Source organism: Staurois parvus, unplaced genomic scaffold (assembly GCF_062004578.1).
Source record: "Staurois parvus isolate SC_StPar_1 unplaced genomic scaffold, SC_StPar_1.0 ptg000095l, whole genome shotgun sequence".
Classification (NCBI taxonomy): domain Eukaryota; kingdom Metazoa; phylum Chordata; class Amphibia; order Anura; family Ranidae; genus Staurois; species Staurois parvus.
In genome coordinates, this window is record NW_028317891.1 from 4,132,582 (window position 1) to 4,153,628 (window position 21,047).

A 21,047-nucleotide genomic window follows, 5' to 3' on the forward strand; every position below is an offset into this window, starting at 1 on the left:
AGTGCTAGATCTTTAATCTGTATAATAAGCAACAAGGCATTTCTTGTCTAGTAGTGGAGGAGGAAGCAGTGTTGGATCATTAATCTGTATAAAAGGTCATGTCTTGTCCAATAGCAGGGGATCATTACTTCTGTATAAAGGGTAACAGGGCATGTCTTGTCCAATAGTGGAGGAGGAAGCAGTGTTGGATCAGTAATATGTAAATAAGGTGGTAGTATGTGCCTTCCCCGATCCTGGAGGAGGAAGCAGTGCTGGAACATTAATCTGTATAAAAGGTTACAGGGTATGTCTTGTCTAGTAGTAGAGGAGGAAGCAGTGCTGGATCATTTATCTGTACATAAAGGTAACAGGGCATGTCTTGTCCGATAACGGAGGAGAAAGCAGTGATGGATCAGTAATATGTAAATAATATGGTAGTATGTGCCTTCCCCGATCCTGGAGGAGGAAGCAATACTGGATCATTAATCTGTATAGAAGGTAATAGGGTATGTCTTGTCTAGTAGTGGAGGAGGAAGCAGTGCTGGATCATTATTCTGTATAAAAGGTAACAGGGTATGTCTTGTCTAGTAGTGGAGGTGAAAGCAGTGTTGGATCATTATTCTGTATAAAAGGTAACAAGGCATGTCTTGTCCGATAGCGGAGGAGGAAGCAGTGCTGGGTCATCATTCTGCATAAAAGATAACTGGGCATTTCTTGTCCAATAGTGGAGGATCATTATTTTTGTATAAAAGGTAACAAGGCATGTCTTGTCTAGTAGTGGAGGAGGAAGCAGTGCTGGATCATTATTCTGTATAAAAGGTAACAGAGTATGTCTTGTCTAGTAGTGGAGGAGGAAGCAGTGCTGGATCATTATTCTGTATAAAAGGTAACAGAGTATGTCTTGTCTAGTAGTGGAGGAGGAAGCAGTGCTGGATCATTATTCTGTATAAAAGGTAAAAGGGTATGTCTTGTCTGATAGCAGAGGAGGAAGCAGTGATGGATCATTAATCTGTATAAAAGGTAACAGGGTGTGTTTTGTCTGATAGCAGAGGAGGAAGCAGTGATGGATCATTAATCTGTATAAAAGGTAACAGGGTGTGTTTTGTCTGATAGCAGAGGAGGAAGCAGTGCTGGATCATTAATCTGTATAAAAGGTAATAGGGTATGTCTTGTCTAGTAGTGGAGGAGAAAGCAGTGCTGGATTATTAATCTGTATAAAAAGTAATAGGGTATGTCTTGTTCCGATAGCAGAGGAGGAAGCAGTGTTGGATCATTATTCTGTATAAAAGGTAACAGGGTATGTCTTGTCTAGTAGTGGAGGAGGAAGCAGTGCTGGATTATTAATCTGTATAAAAGGTAAAAGGGTGTGTTTTGTCTGATAGCGAAGGAGGAAGCAGTGCTGGATCAGTAATCTGTATAAAAGGTAATGTCTAGTCTATTAGTGGAGGAGGAAGCAGTGCTGGATCATTATTCTGTATAAAAGGTAACAGGGTATGTCTTGTCTAGTATTGGAGGAGGAAGCAGTGCTGGATCATTATTCTGTATAAAAGGTAAAAGGGTATGTCTTGTCCGATAGCAGAGGAGGAAGCAGTGCTGGATCATTAATCTGTATAAAAGGTAAAAGGGTGTGTTTTGTCTGATAGCGAAGGAGGAAGCAGTGCTGGATCATTAATCTGTATAAAAGGTAAAAGGGTGTGTTTTGTCTGATAGCGAAGGAGGAAGCAGTGCTGGATCATTAATCTGTATAAAAGGTAACAGGGTGTGTTTTGTCTGATAGCAGAGGAGGAAGCAGTGCTGGCTCTGTAAGCTGTATCTAAAATGACAGGACATGCCTTGTTTGTCAGCAGTGCTGTGCCTATGAACGAGTCCAGTCTATTACACCACATCGTACATTTGCCAAAAAAGGTGATATGGCAGTCAAGGCAGCAGCCTGCGGGCCCACACCTCCGATGGGGCTCTGATCACACCATGGGTACAGCTATCCAGCAGAGGTCAGTATGAGGGTCTACAGACCCGTACAGGTGCCCCCCTGCCTCCCTCTCCACCTTCTGCCACCACCAATGAGATTTCTCCTAAATAACATGTTCTAATATCTCTCCATATCACATGCTCCTTGTTAGTATGTCCGTGTTCTCGGCTTCCATTGTCATCATACGTGTCCTGATGGTAGAGGATCCTCAATATGCTACACCAGTGGAAATTTTTATTTTTTTGTTTTTTATTTCTATTTTATTTTTATATCTAAAAGTAAAATCTGCTGAAAATGAGTATAAAAGTAAAATCAAAATGCGGCTTTGGAAGACACGTATGTATGGGCTTCCCGTGTTCTATTCAATGTATCCGCTGATAACGCGCGCTCTTTCCTGGCACGGAGATAAACATATGTGTGCGTAGAAGAGCTGCATGCCTTGCGATGAATCCTATAGGCTCCCGGACGCACACACGTACAGCTATGAAATACATTTAATGGTGTCAGCAGTTCCGCTGCGCTCGGCGTCAACACATTGCAGAATGACACTGAGCGATACGGGAGCAGCGTGGTTAACCCCCTACGCACCCTGCAGAGCGTTAACACTTCTCTCACAAGTCCATCTGCAATATCAAACCGCCTCTGCGACGGCCCCCAACATTCCGGCCTAAGTCCTCGTGGACACGGTTATTAAACCCCAGGCCGCGCCATTATTTCTGTCTACCGGGGGGACTTGGGGAGGACGCGTCCATGGAAGACTTTAAGGTTCTCGATAAAATATTGTTTAACCCGTAGCAGAGGATTGATGCAGCGCCATTCATCAGCTGCCCTGCGAGCACAGAGGAGGCTCCATCGCATGGGATTCAGTCGCTTGCAATCATTTTCATATGATGGGATGAGTCAATCTTTCAAAGAAAAATTTTCACAGGTACCAAAGGGATGGGGATGCAGGCAGGGTGTCAGAGGGATGGGGATGCAGGCAGGGTGTCAGAGGGATGGGGATGCAGGCAGGGTGTCAGAGGGATGGGGATGCAGGCAGGGTGTCAGAGGGATGGGGATGCAGGTAGGGTGCCAGAGGGATGGGGATGCAGGCAGGGTGCCAGAGGGATGGGGATGCAGGTAGGGTGCCAGAGGGATGGGGATGCAGGCAGGGTATCAGAGGGATGGGGATGCAGGCAGGGTATCAGAGGGATGGGGATGCAGGCAGGGTACCGGAGATATGGGGATGCAGGCAGGGTACCTGAGGGATGGGGATGCAGGCAGGGTACCAGAGGGATGGAGATGCAGACAGGGTACCTGAGGGATGGGGATGCAGACAGGGTACCTGAGGGATGGGGATGCAGGTAGGGTACCAGAGGGATGGAGATGCATACAGGGTACCTGAGGGATGGGGATGCAGGTAGGGTACCAGAGGGATGGGGATGCAGGCAGGGTGCCAGAGGGATGGGGATGCAGGCAGGGTGCCAGAGGGATGGGGATGCAGGCAGGGTGCCAGAGGGATGGGGATGCAGGAAGGGTATCAGAGGGATGGGGATGCAGGCAGGGTACCAGAGGGATTGGGATGCAGGTAGGGTACCAGAGGGAAGGGGATGCAGGCAGGGTACCAGAGGGAAGGGGATGCAGGCAGGGTACCAGAGGGAAGGGGATGCAATCAGGGTACCAGAGGGATGGGGATGAAGGCAGGGTACCAGAGGGAAGGGGATGAAGGCAGGGTACCAGAGGGAAGGGGATGCAATCAGGGTACCAGAGGGATGGGGATGAAGGCAGGGTACCAGAGGGAAGGGGATGAAGGCAGGGTACCAGAGGGAAGGGGATGAAGGCAGGGTACCAGAGGGAAGGGGATGCAGGCAGGGTACCAGAGGGAAGGGGATGAAGGCAGGGTACCAGAGGGAAGGGGATGCAATCAGGGTACCAGAGGGATGGGGATGAAGGCAGGGTACCAGAGGGAAGGGGATGAAGGCTGGGTACCGGAGGGATGGGGATGAAGGCAGGGTACCAGAGGGAAGGGGATGAAGGCTGGGTACCGGAGGGATGGGGATGCTGGCGGGGGAACCCCAGGGGTAGGGATGCAGGCAGGGTACCAGAGGAATGGGGATGCAGACAGTGTAACAGGGGTACATTAAAGGTATCAGGGATGCAGGTAGAGTGCAAACAAAGCATGCAGAGTGCCAGAGATGCAGGCAAGGTACCAGGAATGTAGACAGGGTACCAGTGCTGCATGAAGGGCACCAGCAAAGCAGGGAGGGAACCAGAGAAATACTGTAGGGATTAAGGGAGGGTACTAGGGGTGAGGACAGGATACCAGGGATGTAGACAGGGTACCAGGGATGCAGAAAAATGTATCAAGGATGCAGGCAGGGTACCAGGAATGCAGTAATGATCCCGGGCATGTAGGTACCAGGAATGCAGGTAGAGTGCTGCGGATACAGGCAGGGTACCAGGGATGTGGATAAGGTACCAGGGATGCAAGAAGAGTACTAGGGATGCAAACAAGGTACCAGTGCTGCAAGCAGGGCACCAGAAAAGCAGGCAGTGTGCCAGGGATGTAGGCAGGGTACCAGTGAAGCAGGCTGGATGCCAGAGATATAGGCAGGGTACCAGTGAAGCAAGCAGGTTACCAGGGATGCATACAGATATCAGGGATGTAGGCAGGGTACCAGGGGTGTAGGCAGTGTACAATGGATGTAGGAAGAAAACCAGAGATGTAGGCAGTGTACCAAGGAGGTAGGCAGAATACCAGGGATGTAAGACAGGATTCCAGGAATGCAGACAGGTACCAGGGATGCAGACAGGTACCAGGGATGTAGGCAGGGTACCTGGGTGCAGACAGGGAACCACGAATGTAGGCAGGGTATCAAGGATGTAGGCAGGATACCAAGAAAGTGGGCAGAGAGACATGGGGAACTAGGAATGTGGGTATGGCACCAGGGATGCAGACAGGGAGGTAGGGTACCTGGAAGGCACGGTACCAGGGATGCAGGCAGGGAGGCAGGGTACTAAGGAGGCAGGGTAACAGGGATGCAAGCAGGGATGTAGGGTACCTGGGAGGCAGGGTACCAGGGATGCAGGCAGGGAGGCAGGGTACTAAGGAGGCAGGGTAACAGCGATGCAAGCAGGGATGTAGGGTACCTGGGAGGCAGGGTACCAGGGATGCAGGCAGGGAGGCAGGGTACTAAGGAGGGAGGGTAACAGCGATGCAAGCAGGGATGTAGGGTACCTGGGAGGCAGGGTACCAGGGATGCAGGCAGGGAGGCAGGGTACTAAGGAGGCAGGGTACCAGGGATGCAGGCAGGGAGGCAGGGTACCAGGGATGCAGGCAGGGTGGCAGGGTACCAAGGAGGGAGGGTAACAGGGATGCAAGCAGGGAGGTAGGGTACTAAGGAGGCAGGGTAACAGGGATGCAAGCAGGGAGGTAGGGTACCAAGGAGGCAGGGTACCAGGGATGCAGGCAGGGAGGCAGGGTAACAGGGAGGCAGGGTAACAGGGGTGCAAGCAGGGATGTAGGGTACCTGGGAGGAAGGGTACCAGGGATGCCCAGCAGGGAGGCAGGGTACCAAGGAGGCAGGGTAACAGGGAGGCAGGGTAACAGGTGTGCAGGCAGGGAGGCAGGGTACCAGGGATGCAGGAAGGGTACCAGGGATGCCCAGCAGGGTACCAGCTCACATTAAACTGCAAAGTAATATTTTCACCTTGTTGGAGAAGACAGCTACTGTTCAAATCTTACAAGAGCAATCAATGAACTGGTGCCACTCAGATGAGGCAGGCGAGGAACGCGCTCGGGTCCAGACACCAGGGACAGCGACTATTAAACACAACACCTAATGTCACTTTGTCACACATCTGCATACATCTGTACAATGGTATGAATATGAGACATATTGTGCAATTCCAAAATTCAAGTGATCAGTCCCCATAGGGTGCCCCCCCACAGGGGGGCACCACCGAAACCCCTACTCGGAATACCATACCGCTTGATGCCAGTGATTGTTCATCTGGTCACATTGCTCTACCACCCATGGAACTATTGAGCGTCCATAGACCCTATGAGGAAGGGGAAGGCTTGCCTCACATCCCTAAGGGGCCAAAGGGGCCCCCGGTGGGATAACTACGATAATCAGTGTTGCCTTTACTTACCATGTGTACAAATATTACAAAAAAACAAATAATAAAGCCTGTAGAAGTGACTGGGGTAAGTCCAGACTGAACTCGAGGGACAAACTTTAACTCTTGTTGTGTATTGTGGTGTGCTTCATTGCCATTTATCCAAAGGCTCCATCCAATGGCGCCAACAGAGGCAGTAGCGCTGCTTGGCTTTTGAGGTTAGGGGTCTTGTAAACACTTAGCTTGTTATAATACACCGTGCCACTGAGCAAATATTCAATCACCGGTTATTGGATCAAAAATCAATACTTTTATAAATGAGCGGACAGGCAAGGGTCACGACTCCGGGACGCTGCGTTTGTTACGCCAGCGCCTTAACGCTTGCCCATGCAATTTAATCAACACCACGCAGCATCTCAGTTAGGGTCCAGGATCTTTAAAGACTCAAGAATTCAGTAGCATGTCAACAGATAGAGAAAAACAGGGAGAGGGAAATAAAAAAATAATAATAAAAACACAGGCAGAGCGCCCCCTACCTGAGGACTGCTGTATCCCCTTGCCGAACGGTGATGTTGTCGGTACTCCGGTTAAAATCCACACTGCGTACAGGCAGCCCTGTAGGAAGAAGGCAGAGTAGTCTTAGGAGCAACAGCGGCAATTGATTCCTGTCTGCTTGCAACCTCCAAACCATGATGACCAACTTTTTTTTTTTTTTTTTGAAAAAAAAAAACGTATTTGTTGTTTTTATTTTCTTTTTCCCCAGAATTTCCTTTCGCCAGTAAAAAAAAAAAAAAATCAACAGTTAAAAAAAAAACAACCAGTTCCTAAACACAAATTGGTAACAAAATTCAAGCAAACCCAGAAAAAAAAAATGTTAAATTTAAAAAAAAAAAAATTAAAAAAAATGGTGAAAAAAATAAAAAAATAAAATCTTTATTCCACAATTCCACAGTTACAGTTCCAGAAAGCGATATTTTAGGCAATTTCCCAAAGTGTTATATTTCATCAGTGCCCAGCTAGATGAGATGGAGACCCCCCCGGATTGCCAGGGAATGGGGGGGGGAGTAAATCCTATAGGGGGGGTATAAATCCTGCAGGATGCGTAATTGCTCTTTTTTTTTTTTTTTTTTTCCTTGCGGAAGAAAAGAATTATCCGTATAGGTAGAAATCCCAGAACAATCCCAGAGTGGAAGGGAAAAAGTCAGGGAGAGCAGAGAGTGGATGCTGCTGAGGCTGAGACTGTATACAGAATCTTCACTAACCCACTTTCCCAAGCTCAGAGAGATGGATGGAGAAGGAAGGGAGGAGGATTGTGGTGGTGGGGGGGGGGGGGGGGTGGAGGAGGATCTATATGAAACGCAGGGACCTGCTTATACTGAAAGGAGAAGCAGAGAACACAGTCCCGGGTTTTTTCCAACCATAATCCCCTCCCGCCACCTATTCATCCATCGTCGCTTCCTCCAGGAGCATCTCCCAGTCTCGTACCATCGGCCATCGCATCGCCGCAGCGATTTTCTACCAGGACTCCTGAGGCCTGGCTATTTCATCTAAGCACTTATTTCTGCATCTTTTCCCCAATGAGTTTAATTGTAGTATCGACTTCGAAGGATGTCTGCAGGTCCAGGATTCTGCAAGAGGCTAATCTCTAGATTGTAAGCTCCTATGGGCAGGAATATATCCCCTGTTGTATCTGCCAAGGCTGTGTGTGCTTTTTTGTGCTTGTCATTGCATTGCAATCGGTTGCTTTGTACTGTGCCAGTGCAGGTGACAGTGCTATAGATGCGATTAAAAATAACCATCATTAACTGAGGTTATGCCTGTTGCAAAGGCTTTGAAAGTAAGACTTTTTATATTTTTTTATCTATTTTTATATTTATATATATATATATATATATATATATATATATATATATATATTATTTATTTATTTTTTATAGATATTTTTGTACATTTTATATGTTAATATTATATTATTACATATTTGATCATATATTTTAATATTTCTATTTTATATTTCATTTATGTATATTTTTTATAAGTAATATTATTTTTTATTATTATTATTTATATTATACAAGACTTGTAAAGTGTCAACAGTTTGTTCAGTTCTTTACAAAAAAGACAGTACAGTTACAATTTAATAAAAGAGTGTTTTAGATGGATATTTATTATTATATTTTTTTATTCTAAAATTATTATTATTTTATTATATATATATATATATATATATATATATATATTTTTTTTTTTTTTTATAGATTTTTTGTACATTTTATATGTTAATATTATATTATTATATATTTGATAATATATTTTAATATTTATATTTTATTTATGTATATCTTTTATAAGTAGTATTATTTTATTAATATTATTATTATTTATATTACACAAGATTTGTAAAGTGTCAACAGTTTGTGCAGTTCTTTACAAGAAAGACAGTACAGTTACAAATCAATAAAAGAGTGTTTTATATAGATATTTATTATTATATTTTTTTATTCTAAAATTATTATTATTTTAATATATATATATATATATATATATATATATTTTTTTTTTTTTTTTTGTACATTTTATATGTTAATATTATATTATTATATATTTGATAATATATTTTAATATTTATATTTTATATATGTATATTTTTTATAAGTAGTATTATTTTATTATTATTATTACTATTATTATTTATATTACACAAGATTTGTAAAGTGTCAACAGTTTGTGCCGTTCTTTACAAAAAAGACAATACAGTTACAATTCAACAAAAGAGTGTTTTAAAAGGATATTTATTATTATTTTTTTTTTCTCTAAAATTATTATTATTTTATTATATATATATATATATATATATATATATATATATATATATATAATGATTTTTTGTTTTATTTTTTTTTTTATAGATTTTTTTTGTACATTTTATATGTTAATATTATATTACTATATATTTGATAATATATTTTAATATTTATATTTTATATTTCATTTATGTATATGTTTTTATAAGTAGTATTATTTTTTTATTATTATTATTATTATTATTATTATTGTTTATATTATACAAGATTTGTAAAGTGTCAACAGTTTGTGCAGTTCTTTACAAAAAAGACGGTACAGGTACAATGCAATAAAAGAGTGTTTTATATGGCTATTTATTATTATTTTTTTTATTCTAAAATTCTAATTATTATATATATATATATATATATATATATATATATTTATTTATTTCTAGATTTTTTTGTACATTTTATATGTTAATATTATATTATTATATATTTGATAATATATATTAATATTTATATTTTATATTTCATTTATGTATATTTTTTATAAGTAGTATTATTTTTTTATTATTATTATTATTATTTATATTATTAAGCTGTAGCATACTATCAGTCAGTATGCATGTTGATTTATTGTTAATTTGTTTTTTGGATGACAGTAATTTTTATTTTTTTTGCATAATTTCTGGTTATTTATTTACTTGCTGTTCCATATTTTACTATCATAGTTCATCAATAGACTTGCCAAAGCTCCCTCTAGTGGTCATCTGCATATCAGGCAACTGACAAGTCAGGAATATGGTGGTCATTATAGTAGATTTGCCTTTAAAGTGTTACTAAACCCCCAACATTACAATCAGTCTGTAGATGGAGTAAAGCATGCTTGTTGTACTCACTGTGGAACCTAAGGGGTAAATCCTCCACATTGTGTAAAAAAGCTGTTTGATCCTGTCTTTTCTGATCCTCCCCTTCTTCTACTGTCCCCAATCCATCTGATGATAGTACAGAGCTCTAGGAATCACTCTGCACATGCTCAGTTTAGTGTGTATTTCTAGAGAAGTTTTTTTTTTCCTTTGGGAAGGTGTATGTGATCAGCACAGGGCCAATCAGCATTGTCCAGACAGAGGGTCAAGGGTCAATGCAGCCTCATAGGACAGTCAGAGGAGAATGAAAACTCCTCCTACAAGCTTTAACCAGTGCTCACCTGGACATTCATAGAAGTCACAAGACTGCTCTATACTGCTGATGAGAAAAGGTATTTATCAGTTTATATTTACTAAACTAATTGCATTTCCATGTTGTGTGTACTGTGGGAGACCAGATATAGTGAATGCAGGGTCCAGGAAGAGCGGATATAGTGAATGCAGGGTCCAGGAAGAGCGGATATAGTGAATGCAGGGTCCTGGGAGACCAGATATAGTGAATGCAGGGTCCGGGGAGAGCGGATATAGTGAATGCAGGGTCCAGGGAGACCAGATATAGTGAATGCAGGGTCCGGGGAGACCAGATATAGTGAATGCAGGGTCCGGGGAGACCGGATATAGTGAATGCAGGGTCTGGGGAGACCAGATATAGTGAATGCAGGGTCCCAGGAGAGCGGATATAGTGAATGCAGGGTCCAGGGAGAGCGGATATGGTGAATGCAAGGTCCGGGGAGAGCGGATATAGTGAATGCAGGGTCCCGGGAGAGCGGATATAGTGAATGCTAGGTCCGGGGAGAGCAGATATAGTGAATGCAGGGTCCGGGGAGGCCAGATATAGTGAATGCATGGTCCAGGGAGACCAGATATAGTGAATGCGGGGTCCGGGAGAGCAGATATAGTGAATACGGGGCCCGGGGAGACCAGATATAGTGAATGCAGGGTCCAGGGAGACCAGATATAGTGAATGCATGGTCCGGGGAGACCAGATATAGTGAATGCGGGGTCCGTGGAGAGCGGATATAGTGAATGCAGGGTCCGGGGAGACCAGATATAGTGAATGCAGGGTCCAGGGAGACCAGATATAGTGAATGCAGGGTCCGGGGAGAGCGGATATAGTGAATGCAGAGTCTGAGGAGACCAGATATGGTGAATGCAGAGAACGGGGAGATCGGATATAGTGAATGCAGGGTCTGAGGAGAGCAGATATAGTGAATGCAAGGTCCTGGGTTTAGTAAGGTGCATGCTCTGCAGCAGTTGTCCTGATCCTTCACAAACTATTAAGGAGTCAACAATGCAAACATGTTTATATGAGAAGCACTGTTCCAGGTTAGTGGTCCGCAGAGCAGTAGGGCCCCACCAACTATATCTGTTTTTTTTTTTAACTCTGTCATAGGGAAATGTATGGGGCAGATATTGTTGGCCCTTAACAGTAAGTGCCTGGCTCTGTTTGGCTTCTGTGTTTTAGGTTACAGATCTGGAACAATCAGCATGACAGCCAAGAAACTAGCATTTTTTAAAAGGCCAAAGGCAGTCCCCATTCTAATGACAGAGTCACTTTAAGGACTACTGAGGTAAGCTTAGTTAGCATCATGGTTCTTTCAAATAGCGCACACCACAAAGCTCAATCAGGCTTTTCAAAAGTCACTTTACATACATTGTATATTGTGTATATTACATGAGCAGATTCTGCTTCCCATCTTCATATGTTATGTACATTGTATATTATGTCTATAATATATGCAGACTCTGCTTTCTATCATTGTACATTATAAACATTATATATTATGTATGTTACATATGCAGACTCATCTTCATCTCTTTATACATTTTATACATTATATATTATACTTGCAGACTTGTATATAATGTATGTTACATATGCAGACTCTGCTTCCTCTCTTTGTACTTTCTATACATTGTACATTATGTATGTTACATATGCAGACTCTTATTCCTCTCTTTGTACATTATATACATTAAATATTATACCATCAGACTTTGCTTTCTGTCTTTGTACACTATACACAATGTATATTGTGTATATTATGCATTGTATAGTATGTATATTACATATGCACGCACTGCTTCCTATCTTTGTACATTATGTATAATATATATGCAGACATTGCTCCCTATCGTTGTACATTATATACATTGTATATTATGTATATGATATATGCACACTCTGCTTCCTATCTTTGTACATTGTATGTTATGTATATTATATGTGCAGACTCTGCTTCCTATCTTTATACATTATATACATTGTATATTATGTATGTTACATATGCAGACTCTTCTTCCTCTCTTTGTACATTATATACATTATATATTATACTTACAGACTTTGCTTTCTATCTTTGTACATTATACACAATGTATATTGTGTATATTATACGTTGTATAGTATATATATTACATATGCACGCACTGCTTCCTATCTTTGTACATTGTATATTATGTATAATATATATGCAGACATTGCTTCCTATCTTTGTGCATTATATACATTGTATATTATGAATATAACATATGCACACTCTGCTTCCTATCTTTGTACAGTGTATATTATGCATATTATACGTGCAGACTCTGCTTCCTATCTTTATACATTATATACATTGTATATTATGTATGTTACATATGCAGACTCTTCTTCCTCTCTTTGTACATTATGTACATTATATATTATACTTGCAGACTTTGCTTTCTGTCTTTGTACATTATACACAATGTATATTGTGTATATTATACGTTGTATAGTATATATATTACACATGCACGCACTGCTTCCTATCTTTGTACATTGTATTCTATGTATATGATATATGTACACTCTGCTTCCTATCTTTGTACAGTGTATATTATGTATAATATATATGCAGACATTGCTTCCTATCTTTGTACATTATATACATTGTATATTACGTATGTTACAATTGCAGACTCTTCTTCCTCTCTTTGTACATTATGTACATTATATATTATACTTGCAGACTTTGCTTTCTGTCTTTGTACACTATACACAATGTATATTGTGTATATTATACATTGTATAATATGTATATTACATATGCACGCACTGCTTCCTATCTTTGTACATTGTATATTATGTATATGATATATGCACACTCTGCTTCTTATCTTTGTACATTGTATATTATGTATATTATATGTGCAGACTCTGCTTCCTATCTTTGTACAGTGTATATTATGTATATTATATGTGCAGACTCTGCTTCCTATCTTTATACATTATATACATTATATATTGTGTATATTACATATGCAAACTCTGCTTCCTACTCAGTAGTGCTGCACAGTGGTTGTACATTGACGCATCACTCTGGGTAAGATCTGATGGAAAACATTACAATCTCTATAAGGCTGGTGGTAGTTTTTATTGGCAGAGGACATTGGATCAAAGCTGTTTTTAGTCATGTGATCTATGATGTCACTGGCATTGCTGAGGAGACACAAGGGGTAGCTCAGGGTCATCTGGCTGAACATGTCTTCCTGCTGTTGTTTTGTGTTTTTAATGTAACAAGTGCTAATGGAGGGGGCTGGAGCAGAAGGGCAGAAGAAATCTAAGTCGCAGTGACATACAAATGACCACTAGAGGGAGAATTCACAAATCTGAATGACAATATGAAACAGCAAACCAGCAAACAAATGTGGAAGTCAAAAATTACTTTTGAGGGTTGCTGGATCTTTCATTAAAATACAGATCTGGTTTTTGGCAGCCCTGACCGTGCTGGGCAAGAATAAGAACTTCAGTGCTGGCATGGCAGAGGCAATGTACCCCAAAGTCTTCCCCTCATCGGATCAAACTATAAGGCAGATCCACCCACTTTGCCACATTGTCATTATTATTATAATACAGGATTTATATAGCGCCAACAGCACTTTACAAAATGAAGGCAGACATGACAATTACAATACAATTTGGTAGAAGAGGAAACAGAGGGCCCTGATCCTGGGAGCTTACAATCTAGGAGGGAGCGTTGAGGGATACAAAAGGTAATAGCTGGGGGGGGGATGAGTTAATGGAGAAAGTAAAAAGCAGTTTACCAGGTAGAAGCAGGACAGGTTTCTTTAAAGAGAAAGGTTTTCAGGGGTTGCCTAAAGGTGGATAGATAAGGAGATAGTTAGACAGATTGGGGTAGGGAGTTTCATAGGATGGGAGAAGCTCAGGAGAAGTCCTGGAGGTGAGCATGGGAGGAGGTGACACAGGAACTAAAGAGCAGAAAGACTTGGGAGGATCGAAGAGAATGGTTTGGTTGATGTTTTGAGACCAGGTTGGTGATGTAGCCGCGGGCAGAGTTGTGGATGGCTTTGTAAGTTGTGGTTAGTATTTTGAAGTTTATATGTTGGGTGAGCAGGAGCCAGTGGGGGGATTAGCAGAGAGGGGTGGAGAACACAGGATGGAAGCCAGTGGAGGGATTGGCAGAGAGGGGTGGAGAACACAGGATGGAAGCCAGTGGAGGGATTGGCAGGGAGGGGTGGCAGACATTGAACGATTGGTCAGGTGGATGAGCCTGGCAGCAGCGTTCATGATGGACTGAAGGGGGGGTTAGCCTAAGTAAGGGTAATCAATGAGGAGGGAGTTGCAGTAGTCGAGGCGAGAGATGACCAGGGAGTGAATCAGGAACTTTGTGGTATCATTGGTTAAAAAGGGGCATATTCTGGAGATGTTGCGGAGGTTGAGGCGGCATGATATGAACAGGGATTGGATGTGGGCCTGAAAGGATAGTTCAGAGTCCAGGGTCACCCCTAGCACCCTGGCATGCGGGGATGTAATGTCTAGGCCCCAATTGCCATCACTGCCACCTTCAGGCACATAACCTTTGGCTCCCCAATGGACGCCCCTTCCCCCACCACCACCATCAAATTTAGCAGTTTAACATTTTTTTTTGTTATTTTACTGGTCCATTCTCACTTGTGTGTGTGTGTACTCAATGGGCAAAGGGGTCTCCTGGCATTTTAGAATGAGCAGACAATTTTTCCAGGGGGTTGGGGGGAAAGGTCATCTGCAGGATTGGTTGATGATGGAATATTCACGGAGTTGGTCTTCCGCAGTGTAATGTAAAGGGGTACTATGATATAAAGGGGACTGCACTGTAAAGAGACACTGTATTGATTACAGTGCCCCTTTACAGTGCAGTCCCCTTTATATCACAGTGCCCCTTTACATTATAGTGCCTCTAGAAACCACAGCCCCCCATTACAGTGCCCTTTGTAGTCATGCCCCCCCCCCTTCCTCTCTAATCACAGTGCCCCCTATATATTCAACAAAGAGATGACACCATCCAGCAAAGAGACATCCCCATATAGCAAAGAGACTTCCCAATTCAGGAAAGAGACATTCCAATCCAGGTAAGAGACAACCCCTTATAGCAAAGAGACATCCCAATCCAGCAAAGAGACATCCCCATATAGCAAAAGAGACATCCCAATCCAGGGAAGAGACATTCCAATCCAGGTAAAAGACAACCCCTTATAGCAAAGAGACATCCCAATCCAGCAAAGAGACATCCCCATATAGCAAAGAGACATCCCAATTCAGGAAAGAGACATTCCAATCCAGGTAAGAGACAACCCCTTATAGCAAAGAGACATCCCAATCCAGCAAAGAGACATACCCATATAGCAAAAGAGACAGCACAATCCAGTAAATAGATATTCCCATATAGCAAAGAGACAGCTCAATTCAGCAAAGAGACATCCCCATATAGCAAAGAGACAGCCCAATGTAGCAAAGAGAAATCCCCATCCAGCAAAGAGACATCCCCATATAGCAAAAAGACAGCCCAAGCAAGCAAAGAGACATCCCCATATAGTAAAGAGACAGCCCAATCCAGCAAAGAGGCAGCCCAATGCAGCAAAGAGACATCTCCATCCAATAAAATGACAGCCCATTCCAGCAAAGAGACAGCCCTTCCAGCAAAGAGACATCCCCCCAGAGTCTGGGGTATGGCAGCCTGGTCTACCTTCTCAGCACTATGCAAGGCCTAGTAAAGCAAGACACGCAATCCTGGGTCTTTTTCAACCATAATTTGTCACCATCAGGCAAGATGGTGGTATTCAATGGGCAAGGTGGGCTATGGGGTATGGCAGCCTGATATACCTTCTCTGTACTGTGCATGAGGCTGGGAAGGCAAAAATATTCTCGTATTAGGCAAGATGGCGGCACTCAAAGGGCAATCAGGACTCAGACTGGAGCAGAGATTTTATTCTCTGAAAGGTTACTTGTTTATGGTTCCTAACGAAGGAAAGGGTTGCTTTAAACTGGACATACACATGGAAATCTGACTGATCTATTTCAATTTTGATTGGATTTTCCATCAAAATTGACAAATAATTAGAATGAAATTCCACTACTTTCTCTTGAATGCTGCGCAATGGAGAGACCTAGCCTGAAAAAATCCAATCGCTTTCTATGAGAATGCTTATGGAGGTTCCTGTTTTCATTCGATCACAATTATTATTTCAAATTAGGTGAACTGAAGCGTACAAGTGACTGTTGAAAAAGGCTTGCTAGCCCTAAATTAAATTTTCCAGCAACATGGAAAATTTCCTGGACCAATTAAAGTTAATGTGTCACATACGAAGCAGGAGGACGATGCTGAAAAACAGATGAAAGGTAATAAAGAAATCACCGGGACGTTTTACATTTTTCTGCCAGTAGAAAATCAGTGCTAATCTAATTTTTCCCAGAAATCTCCAATTTTTAACTCAATATGGGCTGAGAGATTTGAAAATTTTCAATTGCCTGGATTCACCAATTGTGTAAATCTCGAGGGATCAGACATATTTGCCTGCATCTGTTCTGCACCTGTTCAGGCATTTTATACAATTGGGAATTGGGGAAAAAATACCAATTTTTCTAGATTTGGCCAAGCTGCAATTCAATTCACTAAGACCTCATTTACAGTTACAGTTGGGGATGGTAAAAAAAAAAAAAACATGGTTGAGCTATGTTTTTACCACTCTCTAACCACTCCCCCTAAAATTGCAAATTCAATTGGGGAAGGGGGGGGAGGGTGTATGCATGTTGCGGCCATGATGCTTTGCATGACAGCAACATTTCCCCCCCCCCCTCAACTGAATAGGGCCATTCCACAACTTCCCCACATTGCACACAGGTGGGGTATGGTTTTTAGTGGTTTAACCCCCCAGCAGGGGCGGACTGACCATCTGAGAACTCGGGCACTGCCCGAGGGCCCGGGGTCAGTAGGGGGCCCCATGAGATGCCCCTGGAACCTTTTTGATAGGCTTTTTTGAGTTTTGGCAAGGACACAGGGGCCCCATGATCCCCTATTGCCCGGGTGCCCCATGAGTTGTCAGTCTGCCCCGCCCCCCAGATCAAATTACCCTCCCCAATCCCCCATCCTCGCACACGGACCCCCAAATTTCTCCTCTTAGCAGAAATCCCCCCCATTCATCACTACTAGCACAAATCCTCCCCACCATATCAACTTTTCTAGCACAAACTTCCCAAATTCCACTTCCTAGCACAAATCCTCTTCCCCCATCCCCCCTCCCGACACAATTCACCACTCCAGCACACCTCACCTCCCCTCCTAGAACAATTCCTACCTCCTGCCACCACCCAAACTCCCCCTCACAACACAAATTTCCTCCTCCCAATCTCCTCATGGTGCCCCCTCACCTCACATCATACCATAGTGCCCAGGACAGCCAACCTCCTGCCCACCCCTTGTCCTAGTCCTGCCAATCTCCCGGTCAGGGGCGGACTGACCATTTGGAAACTCAGGCACTGCCCGAGGGCCCGGGGTCAGTAGGGGGCCCCATGAGATGCCCCTGGTACCTTTTTATAGGCTTTTTTTGAGTGTGGGCAAGGACACAGGAGCCCCATGACCCCCTATTGCCCGGGGGCCCCATGAGTTGTCAGTCCGCCCCTGCTCCCAGTTGTGCTCCTGTATAGTCAAGTTGTTATGTGGATCTCGCTGAAGAGTACACATGGCCCTGATCATTGCCATGGCGCCATCTTTGTGGTGCATGCAGACAGGAAACGACGGCAAAGAGGCTGCAGGAGATTAACAGCACTGAGAATGTACCAAAGTATCAAAAAGTTGAAAAGTATTTAGGAAATGGTTACTGTTTATGAAACATTAGAAAGCAGGGTTTACATCATTTTTAAAGACAATCGGTGAACATAGGACTATGGGAGCTGCCATGGCTGATTTATTATTAAAGGTGCAAGATTCAGGGCCACCAGCTACACCCAGTCCTAGTTGACTGAACCACAAACTGCTACCAGGGGTGGACTGACAACTCATGGGGCCCCCAGGCAATAGGGGATCATGGGGCCCGTGTCCTTGCCCAAACCCAATAAAGGCAGAAAGTCCCACCAATATACTGTGAGATTTGTAGAATACAAGGCAGCCATATGGCTTTTAACAGTGATTGTTTTCAAGACTGCAGGCACTTGCCAGTCATTTGATCCCTAAGATCAACTTTCTTGGCATAGCTTTCGTAGGCTGTATGGTTAGAACAGGGGCGGACTGACAACTCATGGGGCCCCCGGGCAATAGGGGATCATGTGGCCCCTGTGTTCTTGCTCAAACTCAAAAAAGCCTATGAAAAAGGTACCAAGGGCATCTCATGGGGCCCCCTACTGACCCCGGGCCCTCGGGCAGTGCCCGAGTTTCCAAATGGTCAGTCCGCCCCTGACTGCTACTCTGAGTTTCCAGCTTAAACTGATCTTTAGTAGGAATGAGCAAAAATTAAGGTTTTCATTTCCTGAATATTTTGGTAAAAATTAGGAAATTTCAGCTAAATTTCTCCATTATGGTAAAATACATTGAAGTCAGAAGTTAGGCTTTTAATTTCCTTTCAGCTAGACCTGTTCCTAAACCCCCTTTTACCTTCATAATTTAATTTTTTTTTAACGGAAAAAAGATAGGATTTAAGAAACAGAAAGTAGAATAAAAATATTAAAGTGATATTACACAAATACACCTCTTTATATAAAAAATTGTGAAATCGATTCTTCGAAATCACGCCACTCATCTCTGGTCTCCAGTTTAAGCTGATCTTCAGTTAATGTTGGGAGATCAGATGTGGGATTTAATCACAACCGACACTACGTCATGCTCTGTTCAAGGTCCTGGCTGTGAGGTCTCCTAAGTAAGCTCATTACAAGCTAGACAGGAATATAATGGGAGCAGAGACTGATGGCATTACCATAGATGAGGGTCACACTCTCTGACCTATGACCCCTGGTTTGACAGATGTATGAACCATCTGATAATTATCCATTCCCCCCACTGCCCCCTTGCTCAGTTACCAACTGAGAAGAATGGTCTTCTTTAGGTTTCCACAGTAACCACTTATTCAGCTGAGGATGAAGTGACGAGCACTTGTCCACAGAAGAACCATTGTGGGGAGCTTAGGAATGCGGTGTTCCTCAATACTGCATGTACAATAGCTGGCAGTAATTCATCATACCTGGGAACTCTCAGAGTTTCACCCTGACAGGTTATGAAGAGTTTGGCCTAAAAGGAACCACAAAGCTGAGCATAGCACAGATGAGCCTTCTAGAAGGAACCAGTGCCTTGCCAGAGCAAAACTAGAGAATAGGTCCAGTTTCTTGAAGGAACCAGTGCCTTGCCAGAGCGGAGCTAGGGAATAGGTCCAGTTTCTTGAAGGAACCAGTGCCTTGCCAGAGCGGAGCTAGGGAATAGGTCCAGTTTCTTGAAGGAACCAGTGCCTTGCCAGAGCGGAGCTAGGGAATAGGTCCAGTTTCTTGAAGGAACCAGTGCCTTGCCAGAGCGGAGCTAGGGAATAGGTCCAGTTTCTTGAAGGAGCCAGAGTGGAGCTAGGGAATAGGTTCAGTTTCTTGAAGGAACCAGTGCCTTGCCAGAGCAGAGCTAGGGAATAGGTCCAGTTTCTTGAAGGAACCAGTGCCTTTCCAGAGCGGAGCTAGGGAATAGGTCCAGTTTCTTGAAGGAACCAGTGCCTTGCCAGAGCAGAGCTGGAGAATAGGTCCAGTTTCTTGAAGGAACCAGTGCCTTTCCAGAGCAGAGCTAGGGAATAGGTCCAGTTTCTTGAAGGAACCAGTGCCTTGCCAGAGCGAAGCTAGGGAATAGGTCCAGTTTCCTGAAGGAACCAGTGCCTTGCCAGAGCGGAGCTAGGGAATAGGTCCAGTTTCCTGAAGGAACCAGTGCCTTGCCAGAGCGGAGCTAGGGAATAGGTCCAGTTTCCTGAAGGAACCAGTGCCTTGCCAGAGCGGAGCTAGGGAATAGGTCCAGCTTCCTGAAGGAACCAGTGCCTTGCCAGAGCGGAGCTAGGGAATAGGTCCAGTTTCTTGAAGGAACCAGTGCCTTGCCAGAGCGGAGCTAGGGAATAGGTCCAGTTTCTTGAAGGAACCAGTGCCTTGCCAGAGCGGAGCTAGGGAATAGGTCCAGTTTCTTGAAGGAACCAGTGCCTTGCCAGAGCGGAGCTAGGGAATAGATCCAGTTTCTTGAAGGAACCAGTGCCTTGCCAGAGCGGAGCTAGGGAATAGGTCCAGTTTCTTGAAGGAGCCAGAGTGGAGCTAGGGAATAGGTTCAGTTTCTTGAAGGAACCAGTGCCTTGCCAGAGCAGAGCTAGGGAATAGGTCCAGTTTCTTGAAGGAACCAGTGCCTTGCCAGAGCGGAGCTAGGGAATAGGTCCAGTTTCTTGAAGGAACCAGTGCCTTGCCAGAGCGGAGCTGGAGAATAGGTCCAGTTTCTTTAAGGAACCAGTGCCTTGCCAGAGCAGAGCTGGAGAATAGGTCCAGTTTCTTTAAGGAACCAGTGCCTTGCCAGAGCAGAGCTAGGGAATAGGTCCAGTTTCTTTAAGGAACCAGTGCCTTGCCAGAGCGAAGCTAGGGAATAGGTCCAGTTTCCTGAAGGAACCAGTGCCTTGCCAGAGCGGAGCTAGGGAATAGGTCCAGTTTCCTGAAGGAACCAGTGCCTTGCCAGAGCGGAGCTAGGGAATAGGTCCAGTTTCCTGAAGGAACCAGTGCCTTGCCAGAGCGGAGCTAGGGAATAGGTCCAGTTTCTTGAAGGAACCAGTGCCTTGCCAGAGCGGAGCTAGGGAATAGGTCCAGTTTCTTGAAGGAACCAGTGCCTTGCCAGAGCGGAGCTAGGGAATAGGTCCAGTTTCTTGAAGGAACCAGTGCCTTGCCAGAGCGGAGCTAGGGAATAGATCCAGTTTCTTGAAGGAACCAGTGCCTTGCCAGAGCGGAGCTAGGGAATAGATCCAGTTTCTTGAAGGAACCAGTGCCTTGCCAGA

General features: G+C 43.7%; 1 protein-coding gene across 4 annotated transcripts in view; it reads right to left on the reverse strand.

Moving 5' to 3' along the window:
• LSAMP (limbic system associated membrane protein) overlaps nt 1-7,317 on the reverse strand; it is a 1,064,612-nt gene extending 1,057,295 nt beyond the window's left edge. For 2 of the 4 annotated variants that reach the window (XM_089670767.1, XM_089670764.1), the window contains exon 1: nt 6,586-7,317. In XM_089670767.1, the coding sequence (XP_089526893.1) occupies nt 6,586-6,740 (155 nt within the window). In that variant the 5' untranslated portion in view covers nt 6,741-7,317. The remainder of the gene's footprint in view (nt 1-6,585) is intronic. The other 2 variants (XM_089670766.1, XM_089670768.1) reach the window with 1 other exon arrangement.
• Nucleotides 7,318-21,047: the final 13,730 nt, after the last annotated feature.